A 13,621-nucleotide genomic window follows, 5' to 3' on the forward strand; every position below is an offset into this window, starting at 1 on the left:
TTGTGGCTATAGATAATGAAAACCCAAAATTCAGTGTCTCAGAAAATCTGAATATTACATAAGCTCAGTAAAGAATAAAGGATATTTTAAACAGAAATGTCAGGCTTCTGAAAAGTATGTTCATTTCTATGCACTCAATACTTGGTTGGGCCTCGTTTTGCATGAATTACTGCATCGAAATGTCCTGGTAGATGGCTGTGTTGACTGTGGACTTCAGAAAACACAGTGGACCAACACCAGCAGATGACATGGCAGCCCAAATCATCACTGACTGTGGAAACTTCACACTAGACTTCCAGCAATGTGGATTCTGTGCCTCTCCACTTTTCCTCCAGACTCTGGGATCTTGATTTCCAAATGACATGCAAAATTTACTTTCATCTGAAAAGAGGACTTTGGACTACTGAGCAACAGCCCAGTTCTTTTTCTGCACAGCCCAGGTAAGACGCTTCTGACGTTGTCTCTGGTTCAGGAGTGGCTTGACACGAGGAATGTGACATTTGTAGCCCATGCCTAGGATTCTTCTGTGCGTAGTGGCTCTTGAGGCGCTGACTCCAGCCTCAGTCCACTCCTTGTGAAGCTCCCCCAATTTTTGAATGGACTTTGCTTGACAATCCTCTCAAGGCTGCTGTTATCCCTTTTCCTGGTGCACCTTTTCCTACCACACTTTTTCCTTCCACTCAACTTTCTATGAATATGCTTGAATACAGCAGTCTGTGAACAACCAGCTTCTTTAGCAATGACCTTTTGTGGCTTACCCTCCTTGTGGAGAGTGTCAATGACTGTGTTCTGGACATCTGTCAAGTCAGCAGTCTTCCCCATGATTGTGTAGCCTACTGACCCAGACTGAGAGACCATTTAAAGACTCAGGAAACCTTTGCAGGTGTTTTGAGTTAATTAGCTAATTTATATTATATTGTACTTTTTCACAATATTCAAATTTTCTGAGACACTGAATTTTGGGTTTTCATTATCTATAGCCACAATCATCAAAATTTCAAGAAATAAAAGGCGTGAAATATTTCACTCTACGTGTAATGAATCTATATAATATATGGGTTTCACTTTCTGAAATGAGTGACAAAAAATATTGAACTTTTTCATGATATTTTAATTTTATGAGATGTACCTGTGTGTGTGTATACACTACTCACAAAAAGTTAGGGATATTCCGCTTTCAGGTGAAATTTCAGGATGAACCTAAAATGCACTATAACCTTTACAGCTGAACTTAATTTGACCTTCTCTAAACTTTTGAATGCACATGTCCAACTGTTCAATGTTTTAGTACTTTTTGCACAACTTGCTGTTCTCTAACAAGGAGCTGAACGGCAAAATTCACAACAGGTGTTTGATCCATGAATCAACCAATACATTTTATTGGTTCAATTAGAATTGGTATTTAAACAGTCCTCTTCATCATGCTGTTCACATTTTGACATCATGAGACCAAGACGACACCTAACAATTGATCAACAGTACCTCGCCATTGCGAGGCTTGTTGTTCTCAGAGGGAAGTGGCCACTGAGCTTAGAGTGTCACAGAGTATCATCAGCAAGTTGCAACAGAGATACAGAGACACTGGAAGAGTCACAGAAAGGCATAGAAGTGGACGTCCTTTGGCCACATCACACACTGATGACCGCTTCATTGTGAACAGTGCCCTGCGGAACCGCATGATGAATGCCACTCAACTCCAGGCACATTTAAGGGAGGTGAGAGGCACCCAAGTGACAGGTCAGACCATTCAAAACCGTTTACATTAGCGTGGTCTGGGTGCTGCATGAATAACATCATTAATCCAGTCATTGTGCCCCTGCATGAACAACACAGGCCTAATTTCATCTTCATGGACGACAATGCTCCAGCTCATCGAGGTCGCATCATTGGGGAACGGCTGCTGGAGACTGGGGCACCTCAAATGGAGTGGCCTGCACTTTCTCCAGACCTGAATCCCATAGAAAACTTATGGGATCAGCTGAGTCGCCGTGTAGAGGCTCATCACTCTGTACCCCAGAACCTCAATGACCTGAGGGCCACTCTTCAAGAAGAGTGGGGGGCCATGCCTCAGCAGACAATAAGTCGACTTGTGAACAGCATGAGATGTCGTTGTCAAGCTGTAATTGATACTCAAGGGCACATGACAAGCTATTGAGACATTGACATTTTTTGTTGTGGTATACCCACCACTGTTGTTTTGTTTCAATAAATTGTTTGAGATGAGGAAATCACCATTGCATGCTTGTACTAAAATGCCCTACTTTCATGATATAATATCACTGTAGCATGAACTTTTTACATTTTCCATAAATTTCACCGAAAACCAAATATCCCTAACTTTTTGTGAGTAGTGTGCGTGTGTGTGTGTGTGTGTGTGTGTGTGTGTGTGTGTGTGTGTGTGTGTGTGTGTGTGTGTGTGTGTGTGTGTGTGTGTGTGTGTGAAACTGCCAAATCAGCATCTGCGCAGCGCTGATTGATCTGATTCTGGGCAGGGATCTTTCTTAATGTTTGTCTGTCTTGCAAAGGGGATCGGTGCACGGGCTCGTGAGCCGACCAGGAGCCAGAGTGCGGAACGCCATTCCTCCTGTGCCTGAAATTATTATCACCACCATCATTATTATTATTATTTATACATGTCCAGCGAAACCCTTGTTCACGATACAATAAAAACTCTCGCCATGTTGGCAAACCATGAAAGAAAGGACTCCATCTCCCTCCCTTAACCCCTACCTTTGGGCAGAGACTCCCATAAGTGGCACCTGAACAGGGCTCTGGGAGGGGCAGGGCGCCAAGAGAAAGGCGCCCCGGAGCCGATCCGCTGGCTGCAGAAGCACCTCGCAGACCTGGAAGAGGAGCTGAACTTCCTCGGTTGTCAGCTGGAGCGGGTCCTCGCCGGTGCGAGCTCCCAGGAGAAGGCCGTGACCGGCCGCTGGTCCACCGCCGCCAACCAGGAGCCGGCTAGAGGACCAGACATGTGTCCGACCCCAGGACCCACGCTTGATTCGCTGGGTCCCCAGCCTATCCTGATGGCCTGGAGGAGAATGTCCGGAGTGAGGGCACTGCGTCCGACCCCAGGACCCACGCTGGATCTGCAGGGTCTGCAGCTCATCGCAATGCCCCGGAGGAGAATATCTGGAGGCCCACTGTGTCCAACCCCAGGACCCACGCGGAATTTGCAGTGTCCTCAACCCTGTCTGGCTGGTGCTTTGCCGCACCCACAGGCATCGGAAGATACCACCTTTCTTTCCCGCACGATCTTCCTCCCACCGGCATGGGGGAGGGCAGATGTCTACCAGCCGGGTCCTGTGGTGCCGCGGGACGCTCTCTCCCCTTCCTGTGCTGTCCCCTCTCTGTCGCCCGTCAGCTCCCAGGGCGGTGCCGCCGTGGGAAATCAGGGAACTGCGCAGAGGTCTGGGCAAGTGTGTGGGCACTGTGGGCGGCTCGGCCACAACCGCAGGGACTGCCCTCGGGTGGAACTCGGCCAGGTGGTCCAGGTCAGGAGGAAGGAGTCTACCAAGTATCGGTTAGGCTACAAGAGGGTAGACATCAGGCTTTGCTGGACTCAGGCTGTTTGCAGACGATGTTCCAGCAACGCTTGGTTCGACCTGGGGCTTTGGTGAAGTCGCACAGGTAGAGGTTTGTCGTGTGCATGGGGATGTTCAAACGTATTTGATAGTAAGGCTTGAAATCCGTTACAAGGGAAAAAAGCATAGGGTACAGGCTGCGGTTAGTTCCCGCCTGTCGCACTACCTGATTTTGGCCACGGATTGGCCAGGGTTTGACACGTTGATGAAAGAGGCTGGGGGAATGCATTCACGGTCGGTAAGGAGATGTGAGTGTTGCATGACGCAGAGGGGTCATCAGCTGGCATGGCGGCTGCAGGGGCGGCGGGATCCCAAGTTTGGATCTCTCCCGGTCCACTTAACCTTCCTTATCGACAATTTTCCACTGGAGCAATCGCGAGATGACACCCTACACGGGCCTTTGAGGGGACAGTTAAAATCGATGCTGTATTGATGCACCCAGACGCCGTGCTCACTCACACGTATTATTCGGTGATTAGGGACACCGGGCCATGAGACCAGAGTGCCTGCAGGTAACGTTTTGTGTTAGTCCTAGTGGATTATCCAACACGGTACCCCAAAGAGCGCCCCTGCGCAGTATTATGGCCAAAAGTGTGGCGCAAGTGCTGTTCTAGGTCATCTCCCGAGTCGGGATTCCAAAGGAAATCCTGACCGACTAGGGCACTACCTTTATGTCATATACACTTCGGGAAATTGACGAGTTACTGGGCGTCCACTCAATTTGGACCAGCGTTTACCATCCCCAGACCGACGGCCTGGTGGAGCGCTTTAATAAAACGCTGAAAAACATAATTCAAAAGTTAGTTCACGATGATAGACATAATTGGGACAAGTGTTTGGACCCCCTGTTGTTTGTGGTGCGGAAGGTTCCCCAGGCCTCCATGGGATTTTCTCCCTTTGAACTCCTCTTTGGCAGGAGACCCCGGGGGACTCTAGTGCCAGGATTCGGCCGTTATCACAGGAGAATTTGCTCCGAGCTCAGGGACGTCAGCGCCTCTTATATGACTGGGGGGCTCGGCTCAGACAATTTGCACCGGGAGACGAGGTGTTAGTGTTGCTCCCTACGTCCAGCTCTAAATTGCTTGTGAAGTGGCAAGGGCCTTTTGTGGTCACATGGCGGGTTGGCGAGGTCGATTATGAGGTCGAATGGTCTGACAGGCAGGGGGCGACACAGATTCATCACCTAAACCTGGATGGTAGCTCAGGAGGTAGAGCTGGTGGTCTAGTGATCCAAAGGTTGCTGGTTCGATCCCAGGCTCCTCCTGCTAGCATGCTGTAGTGTCCTTGAGCAAGACACTTAACCCCTAATTGCTCCTGATGGCTGCGTCCGTCAGTGTTTGAACAATTGTAAGTCGCTTTGGATAAAAGCGTCTGCTAAATGTAATGTAATGTAAACCTATTAAAAGAATGGAGGGAGGGGGTGTCTGTGGCTCACGTCACGCCGGTCATTAAGTGGGAGTTGGGGCCGGAGGTTCATAAAGCGGCCGATCATACCGTGGCCCTGTTAAGTGACCATCTCTCTCCGTCCCAGAGGGCGGACGTGGCTGCAATTCAGCGTTGCTTCTCTGATGTTTTGTTCTCCCTGCCAGGCCTCATGTCCCTCATACATCACCATGTGGAAATGACCCTGGGGGTGAAGGTGCGCTCTTGGCCGTATCTGGGGTACCACTTGGGTGAACTCTCTCTCTCGCTCTCTCTCTCTCTCTCTCTCTCTCTCTCTCTCGTATATATGTGTATACAATATACACAAATATATATTTATATATACACACAGTAAATCTATATATACATACACATATATATATATATATATATACACACATACATATATACATATGTATATATATACACATATATATATTTACTGTGTGTGTATATATAAATATATATTTGTGTATACTGTATATAACAGGCATTACACCAGGGACCGTAGCTGACCAAGTCTGTCTGTCACTCAAACTAAACGGCAAATGGATGGAACACCTCTTCATCAGCTTGAGTTTTTTCACATATCTCCAAAAATAACTTTTGCCTTTTCACAATAATAAAAGTAGTCACAATAATATTATTTTGAATAATGTTACTGAAAGGCACAAAACATGTACCTGTATGAGGGGCGCCGCGAGAGAATCTCCCTGCGTTTCTGACAATCAGTCACACTGTCTACCGACTCCTGGGAGTCCTCACTTTCTGCTATTGTGGAGATCTGGATGACGTAAATACACACATGCAAACACACACATTCATACAAAACATGGATGCAATCACAGGATAAATTAGTAAGTGTATTGGCCAAGGAATACTGTACAAGCATTCCCGAATCCGGTATGACATCTGAGAATCACTTCTAGGAATTGTGCTAAAAGTTCAGAGTAGGACATAAAAGTCACTTTCACTGAGGAGTAGAATTTCTCTTTCAACAATTAATGACAATGAACCGTCCACAAGATGGCAATATTCTTTTCGTTGTACTGTCGTATTTTTGTCGTCTTTTTTTCAGAGCATATGTATCCTCATTGTTGATGGAGCAATGATCTTAATATGCTGCCATCTATAACACCTCCAACTCCAGGGAAACCATCAATTTGCATAAATGTATTTTGTTTTCGCATTGCACTCCATTTTGAACTCTAGGGGAAATAATGAACCTGCAGGCAATTAAAGTTTGATTGGTGATTCTGAAGTTGTTGGCTGTGACGGATGACCAGAATCATTGCTCTAGCAACAGAACTTTTTGAAGTTTCATAACCTTCTATATCCTACTCTGCGGTAGGCATATTTTTACTCCTAGACAAAGTTTCAGTTGTATGAGAAGAGGTGGCAGGTATTGACATGCAGCTGAAAGAACTGGTTGACAATTATCTCTTTTCAACACAAAGTGTGTGAGTGTGTGTGTGTGTCTGTGTGTGTGTGTGTGTGTGTGGCTATACAGGTACTCCTCACTTAACGCTGCATACAATACCGCTGCGTTCGCGGCGTCTCAGCGTCAAGCATCTCATCACCCTTTCCCAGTCTTTTTCCCGCAGTCTGGGGGGGGGGGGGTCCTCAGCTTATCGATCAATTTGCTTAACGACATGGTCGTAGGAACGGAACTCAGTCATTAAATAAGGAGAACCTGTATTTGGTGAATTAGCGTTATAAGAAACTGCGCACAACCCTCACAGTGCTTTAAATGTCTGTTTACTCATGAGTTTGTTGTTGCAAAATTGAAAGAATGGTTTGTAATTGTTCAGGTGAGAATAATACATACTTCTTCATGAGGGAGGAAAGAATGAGACAGAAGAGAGAATGAAAAGCAGGCTTCGCTTCAGTTTTACCTGTACAGCCTGGACATGTGGTGACTGGATGACAGAGGGCTGTGCTGCCTGAATCACTCCTTGAACCTGCACTGTTTGTCCGTTGGGCAGCTGGACCAGTGTTACCGTGGGAGCTGTTGCAGAGATGTTAGCAGCCGCAATGGAGACCTGAAATGAATTCGATTTTTTTCAATACATCTGGAAATAATGGTGTATATTTTCAATACAGAATAAGAGTAATGTGTGTGACAACCAGATTATTTTCTGGAATTCCTGAGAAAACAACTGAGAAACCAGATAGTGGAAAAACTTCCTACACTCCGCTCTGAAACTCCAGACAGACACCATAAACAAGATTCACTTAGACAGACTGAGAAACATTAGAATCATAATCACTAAATTCAAACTAAAATTCTGAGGAACAATGTTTGATCTTAACAACCAATTACCCTAGTAAATAGAGGAAACAAACGGGCCTCGCCTTTGCACAGGCTCCTGCCTGCTTGCCCCCTTAGTGGGCAGTTCTGGTGGAAATTGGGCTCCACAATGTCCGGGCCCGGTTCCTGGGCCTGTGGTCTGTGCTTTGCCGTCCATGGACCGAGTTCTGAGCGTGCTTCAGGGTTGCGGACACATCTTGTGCATTTGGGGACCGGTTTGCACATCTCGGCCGTGTGCGCGGGTGTTTCTTTTGGCTTCTCTGCGGGTTCAGTGTTCTTCTGAGACTCCGGTGCTTTGGGCTTGGAATGCTGTCGCTTTCATGGGGTGTCTGTTCAGCCGCGGAGCTCATGGGTTGTTGCAGAGCCTTTCTGCTGCTCGGAGGCACTATAATAAGCTTCTGACCTTGAGCATGAGAAATCTTAGCCCAAGTTACCTGCATATGTTACTTCCGTTGAAAGTAGCAGCGGTAGCATCTTTGCGAAGTAATTGTGTATATGTTTACACTTACCTGAGCCAGGGTGGCAAGCTGGGTTTGTGTTATCTGTTGACTCTCAGTCTCTGCCACAGCAGTCTCCCCTTGCTGAGCTTCTGCTGCTGACTCCATTTTCATTGGCTGAGCTGGGAAAAGGTGAGGTTTCGGATGCAATTAAAATAAACATCTGTGCTCCTTCAGAAAGGTGGCACCGACAAAAGCCCTACATCTGATGCCATTGTAAGGGAATCTTACCATTGACATCAACATTGCGCATGTATGTTGAAGAGGTTTCCATGGTAATATTATTCAATATTTCAGATCATCAATTTAGTGAAAGTATCTTAAGTTTTCTGAAGTTATTAAAACTACATTACATGTCTCAAACAATCTGCCTATTGACAGACATCCCAATAAATGCAGTGGCTTGCTGCATCAATTTGATTGTCTCATTTATCAATACATAAGTGAAAAATTCTGTCACACTATAAATGAGTAGTCAGTGCAAGAAAAAATAAATTTGCATAAATATACAACCACAACATTGTCACACAGTTTGTGTTGATTCAGTAAAGACAGTGGCACAGAAGTAAGGTATCTTTAAGACATACAGTGTAGAAATCAAAATAATCTATATTATGTAAGACAATATTTTCCAGTACATACAGCGACACAATGTAGACAGGAATACCCAAACATGGAAAGAAAAACATCAATAGTGCCACTGTCTGTACTAAAATGTTAGACGTTCCACAACCAATTGTTAACTTATATTTCTATATATGTTGTCTTTCCAACAGTGATTTGATTTCTGAAGAAAAAAAAAAGTTTGTTTCAAAATGTAATCTTAATGCCAAAAATGTTAATTGTTTTGTGACTTTCTACACAACATAAATAGTTCTATCATGACTATTGTTCATTTTGATATTCAGGGCATTATTTTAACACATTGAGACCTTTTCCATTTTTGACTCAACACTTCATCAAAATTAAAATATGAACACATTGATCCATGTACAAAATAACATGAGAATTAAATTTTCCACAAATAATACTGATCTCAAAAGGAAATTCTGTGATGAATATTTACATCAGAACATTGAGATTTATGCTTCCTTCACTGACTTGGGATAGTTGCCCTACCAGAGATTCAGCTGTAATTCCTCCAAAGTTTAGGAAAGACACAGCCTGCCTAATCAGTACCATTAAATATTTGAAGATCATGGGCACCATCCTGAGGCTAGATTTTTCTCACCTTCTTCACTCTTAATTAATACTGGCAACCAATATTATTGTCTCTGCACATTGCACAATGCACTCATTTTCCGCTTAGAGTGCAAGGTAACAGCCAAACCAGACAGAGATTTTGCATCAGCAGAACCAAAGCTGCTCACTTTAAGAACATTACCTACATTCTGAGATTTAGGAGCATTGCATCTATACACAGATCCCTGAGTGGGAGCTTTGTCGAGATGTGCTGACAAATTTTCAGTCCTTCAAGATCCATTTCCCTCGCTACCTGAATAATCTCTTTTCCAGTTATCTTCAGAAATGCAGAAAGAGAGTGTAAGATATTGTGTGCTAGAGGAGAAGATTGAAGACAGAAAGAAAGACGCCAAGCAAGAGAAGGACTTGGGTTCAAATTTTGTGAGGACCAATCTATTTTAGAGATGGAGATTTTTTCATGACAGTAAGAATCATGTTATTTATTTTAGGGCAACAACTTTTATAAGGCTAGTTTTGACTGAAGTATTTTTATTTAATGTAAAAAGTATTTGGGCGATAAATAAAAAGATATATAAATTCAAAATATATGCACACGTTAGGTGGTCTGTGACACCCACGTGGAGCAAGAATTATCATCAATCAATCAATTCCCAGTATCAATCCACCCATTCCCTACCACAACTAGTGGGACCTGGGAACCATTGCCACCTCTGTTCCAGCAGAAAAAAATATTTTCAAAGGCAGGTCAGATGTGAAATCAGTTAAAAGCTAAAAATCTGAAACTTAGTGAATAAGATGCCAAGATATTTCTCTTGTGAACCCATGAAAAAATTAAATAATGTTAATTGAATTTTTTGTGGGGGAAAGGGAGGGCATTAGTTAATGGCCTAATGCCAAGATTGTTTTCTTGAGAACACTGAAGAAATGTCATAATGTAAGAAACTTTAATGAAGGATTTGTCTTTTTAAAAGTTGCTATTACGGTAGGAAGTGTTCTGTAGAAAGCGTAAGTCATTCTGTAAAAAGATGGCCTGTTTTTTCATGTATATTCTTAATCTTCAGAAGATTAAGAATGTTTTATGAAAGTGCAAATTGTGCATACTTTTATTTTGTATTTTTATTTATTTAATTCATCACCTTCTGTAGAACTATTAGTGTGGAACCCCATTACTCCGTTGCTGCATAAACCTACTAGCTACATATGCCAGCAAAAATATTCTGAGAAACATTTGGAATAGTCAAGGCCTTTAAGAAATCTGGAAACTCAAAGTGGCGGTAGCAAATCGCATGGCATTGTGACTGTATGAGCGAGGGAGTCAGAAACCCAACTGCCGTGTTTGTGTGTAATTATGTGTCATTTATGAAACCCCCCCCCAAAAAACGAGAAAGTGCTGATCATGACAGGGGTGAAGTTTATTAATATAGCGCGTTAAAACAAACCAGTGCTTTACAATAATGGTGGAAGACAGAAATAACTTACTGTTATTATTTGCATTTCATCTGGCATTGACATCCTAAAAAAAAAAAAAGTATTTTAAGAGCAATTTTAGGTTAGCGGCTTGGATCCAGAAAATACCCCACTCAACTCAGATCTGTGTCTATCCCTTCACACACGCATCAGGCCGGTTCTGTAACAGCAAGGGGGAAAAACAGTTCTGGGTATTTTCTTTTTTTAATGGTTGGTTCCAATCGGATCTCAAGGTGACTTTACCAAGTCTGATCCACTTCAAGGGCCCTAATTCAGAGTGGTGTTCAGTCACTTCTGTGTCAAATAGTCAAATCTACACATGTACATTTTATCTTCGTACTGAGGGTTGTATTGGAGGTTTTATTGGTTGTATCGTGCGTGAAACGTGTTGAACTGAGTTGTGAGCTCACTCGGTGCGTAGCGTCGCCCTGTGGTTTGATTGGATTTACAGATTTCTCCATCTGTTTAGAGAGAGAGAGAGAGGGAGAGAGAGAGAGAGAGAGAATTTTACCCATTTTAAATATTAAAAGGTAGAGAGAGATAGAGATATCCAGTTTTTCTTGTGGTTGGTTCGAATGACAGGGACGTTTCGCAAAATGTTTCCTCGCCACGTATAACACTAAGATGTGTATCTATTCGCAGAAGGTTGATGATTATTGTTTTTGATTTTATTTTGTTAGTGGGTGCTCGGGGTGAAGAGGTACTCCAATGTCGTCTGAGACCAAACGAAGAGAATGTTATGAACGATGCATAAGAAAATATACAAATGTACCCTATTTATGCCTATATAGACTGGATTACATTCAGTTTTAATCACAAATGGTATGAAATATTTAATCTGTTAGATTCGGATTGTGGGAAATAGGCAAGAAACCCAACGTGCGTTTAAAAAATAAAGTATTGCCTATGTTTCAATTACCAACGCGTTTGCCCACCAAGAATTTGACCCGAAATTCTTATTTACTGTCCCGATGAGCCAGGGTGTCCATTCACCATCTTTGGTAACACCTCCTTTTAAATATTTCCCCAAAACAGCCGCAGCCTCTCCTCCCTTCATTCTACAAACCAACCGCGGCGCCATGATCTCTTTGTTTCCTTCGAACCGAACCCGGGCCGCACCGCGACCCAAGAGTCTCTTGTTCCCCTCAGACCGCTGGTCCGCCCTTCCTTACCGATGCAGACTCCCTCCGTCGCACTGGCGTCTCCGGAGCTCCAGTTTATATTCCGGCCGACACGTAAGAGCCCGCGTCAGGCTTACACCTCCGTCGCGTCACCGAGAACAACAACGTTGAACTCAGAGCGGGACGAGCAGGGAGCTTGCGAAGCTTGCCGGGAAAAGCCGAAGGACACGCGGCGGGAAACGAATGTTGTACGGAAACGGCCGAAACATCCCGATAGCATCAATGTCAGCGCAAAGAAAAGTTGACACAATAGGGTCAGTCAGAAATAGATACAACATATGTAGGCAAATATGTAAATATCTATAAAACAGTAGGTAACAGAGAGCAGCTGAGTTATTTTGGCCAAACGATGGGTGTTTAAGGTTAAGCCATGTGTGACGGATCCCACTGTGCGTTTTTTTCTTCTTTCAATTAAGAAACTGAAGAACATAAATAAGTGAGGGGGTGATGAAAAAGCGTCTTAAATTGGAGGAGTAGAGTGCTTAGGCTACGGGCCGGCCCTACATAAGTGCATAGTATACAGTATAGTGATTTGTAATGATAGCACTAGTAGAAAGTGGTATGGTTCATTGTTGGTATAATTTATGTATCGCCGTGTATACATAGTAGTCGTGGTAGTCATATGCACAGATTACGCGCACAGATCATAAATCCATCTGCATGTTCATTTATTAAATTATTGCATTATAATAACAATAATAGTAGTCATACAATTCCAGACCATCCCAAAATTCCATGACATTCCACAATCCTTAATATGAAGAGTGAAATTATGGAAAACAACTGGCATATGCTCCGATACCAGGGCCTTATTTGGCCAAACATTTTATTTTTCTTCTAATTCTTCTTCTTCTGGGTTTTTATTTGTGGCTTGCATCCTGTACCGTTGCATTACCACCCGTCTTGATTGCTCTTATTGCTTCTGCACCTGTGAACCCGCTCCGTGCCCTTCCTCCTGGGGGACACTCAGTGCTCACTTAGGATCTCCCTTTCACATGGCCAAAAGCTATAGAGCACTCTTGGATAACCAATTTCAACTGTACAATACCAACACTCACTTCAAGTAAGTGCAGCTTATGTTCAAATACTTCAGACTTCATTTATTGTGTCTTTCATTAATTCTGCTTTATTTACTTTGATATTCAGATAATGGAAATAGAAACACAAATTGGTTAACTCAGAGTATAATAATAATTTAGAAAACCATTTGGGTAACAAAATGCCGTAAAATATTCCATACAGCTTTGATAAAAAAAAAAAACAATCACATTTGGAACATTTTGTCCTATAGGGCACTATGAAGGGCACTTCGGAGGGGATGTCACCATGTCAAGTAATTTAGGGAGTAACAAGGTCAACTTCGAAATGGACTGCAAAGGGAACATATCGAAGTGTACAATGGTCACTTCACAAATTTTATGCATTATGCATTGTGAGTATTTTATAAGTTCACTGAAGCAGCCCTTCTCAATCAGGGGGTCCCGACCCACTAGGGGGCCTCAGACAGAGTTGCCAGGGGGGCCTTGAGATGGCTGGGAGTATTTATTTAAAAATAATAGAAAAAAAACAGAAAAATAAAGAAAATGACAAAAACGATGGAAACAATGAATCAACTAGATGGAGCAGCTGCAATGACAGGCAGAAACAGTTGAGTAGTGCAAAGAATAACAGCTGTCGCTCCCCATGCCACCTCAACACATTGTGTTCTGCACAGAGACACGCTTGCCGCAAAGGACATTAATCCTGGGCTTCATGAAGTTTTGAACAATGTTTTGACTATTGTGAACTTTCTTAAAGCAAGAGCCACAAACTCCAGGCTAGTCACTGCCCTCTGGGAAAAGGTGGGTTCTGATCATCACTCCCTGCTAATATTTACTGAGGTGAGGTGACTCACCTCAGTATACATTAGCTGCCCTCTGTGAAAAGGTGGGTTCTGATCATCACTCCCTGCTAATG

General features: G+C 43.5%; 1 protein-coding gene across 1 annotated transcript in view; it reads right to left on the reverse strand.

Annotated features, from left to right (window-relative positions):
• Positions 1-11,700, reverse strand: part of creb1b (cAMP responsive element binding protein 1b) — a 24,984-nt gene extending 13,284 nt beyond the window's left edge. The window contains exons 1-6 of the mRNA XM_080019720.1: positions 11,657-11,700; positions 10,895-10,945; positions 10,497-10,530; positions 7,827-7,936; positions 6,902-7,048; positions 5,690-5,790 (exon numbers count right to left, since the gene is read on the reverse strand). Of these exons, the coding sequence (XP_079875846.1) occupies positions 5,690-5,790; positions 6,902-7,048; positions 7,827-7,928 (350 nt within the window). The 5' untranslated portion in view covers positions 7,929-7,936; positions 10,497-10,530; positions 10,895-10,945; positions 11,657-11,700. The remainder of the gene's footprint in view (positions 1-5,689; positions 5,791-6,901; positions 7,049-7,826; positions 7,937-10,496; positions 10,531-10,894; positions 10,946-11,656) is intronic.
• Positions 11,701-13,621: the final 1,921 nt, after the last annotated feature.

This window comes from Zeus faber (assembly GCF_960531495.2).
Source record: "Zeus faber genome assembly, chromosome: 18".
NCBI classification, from domain to species: domain Eukaryota; kingdom Metazoa; phylum Chordata; class Actinopteri; order Zeiformes; family Zeidae; genus Zeus; species Zeus faber.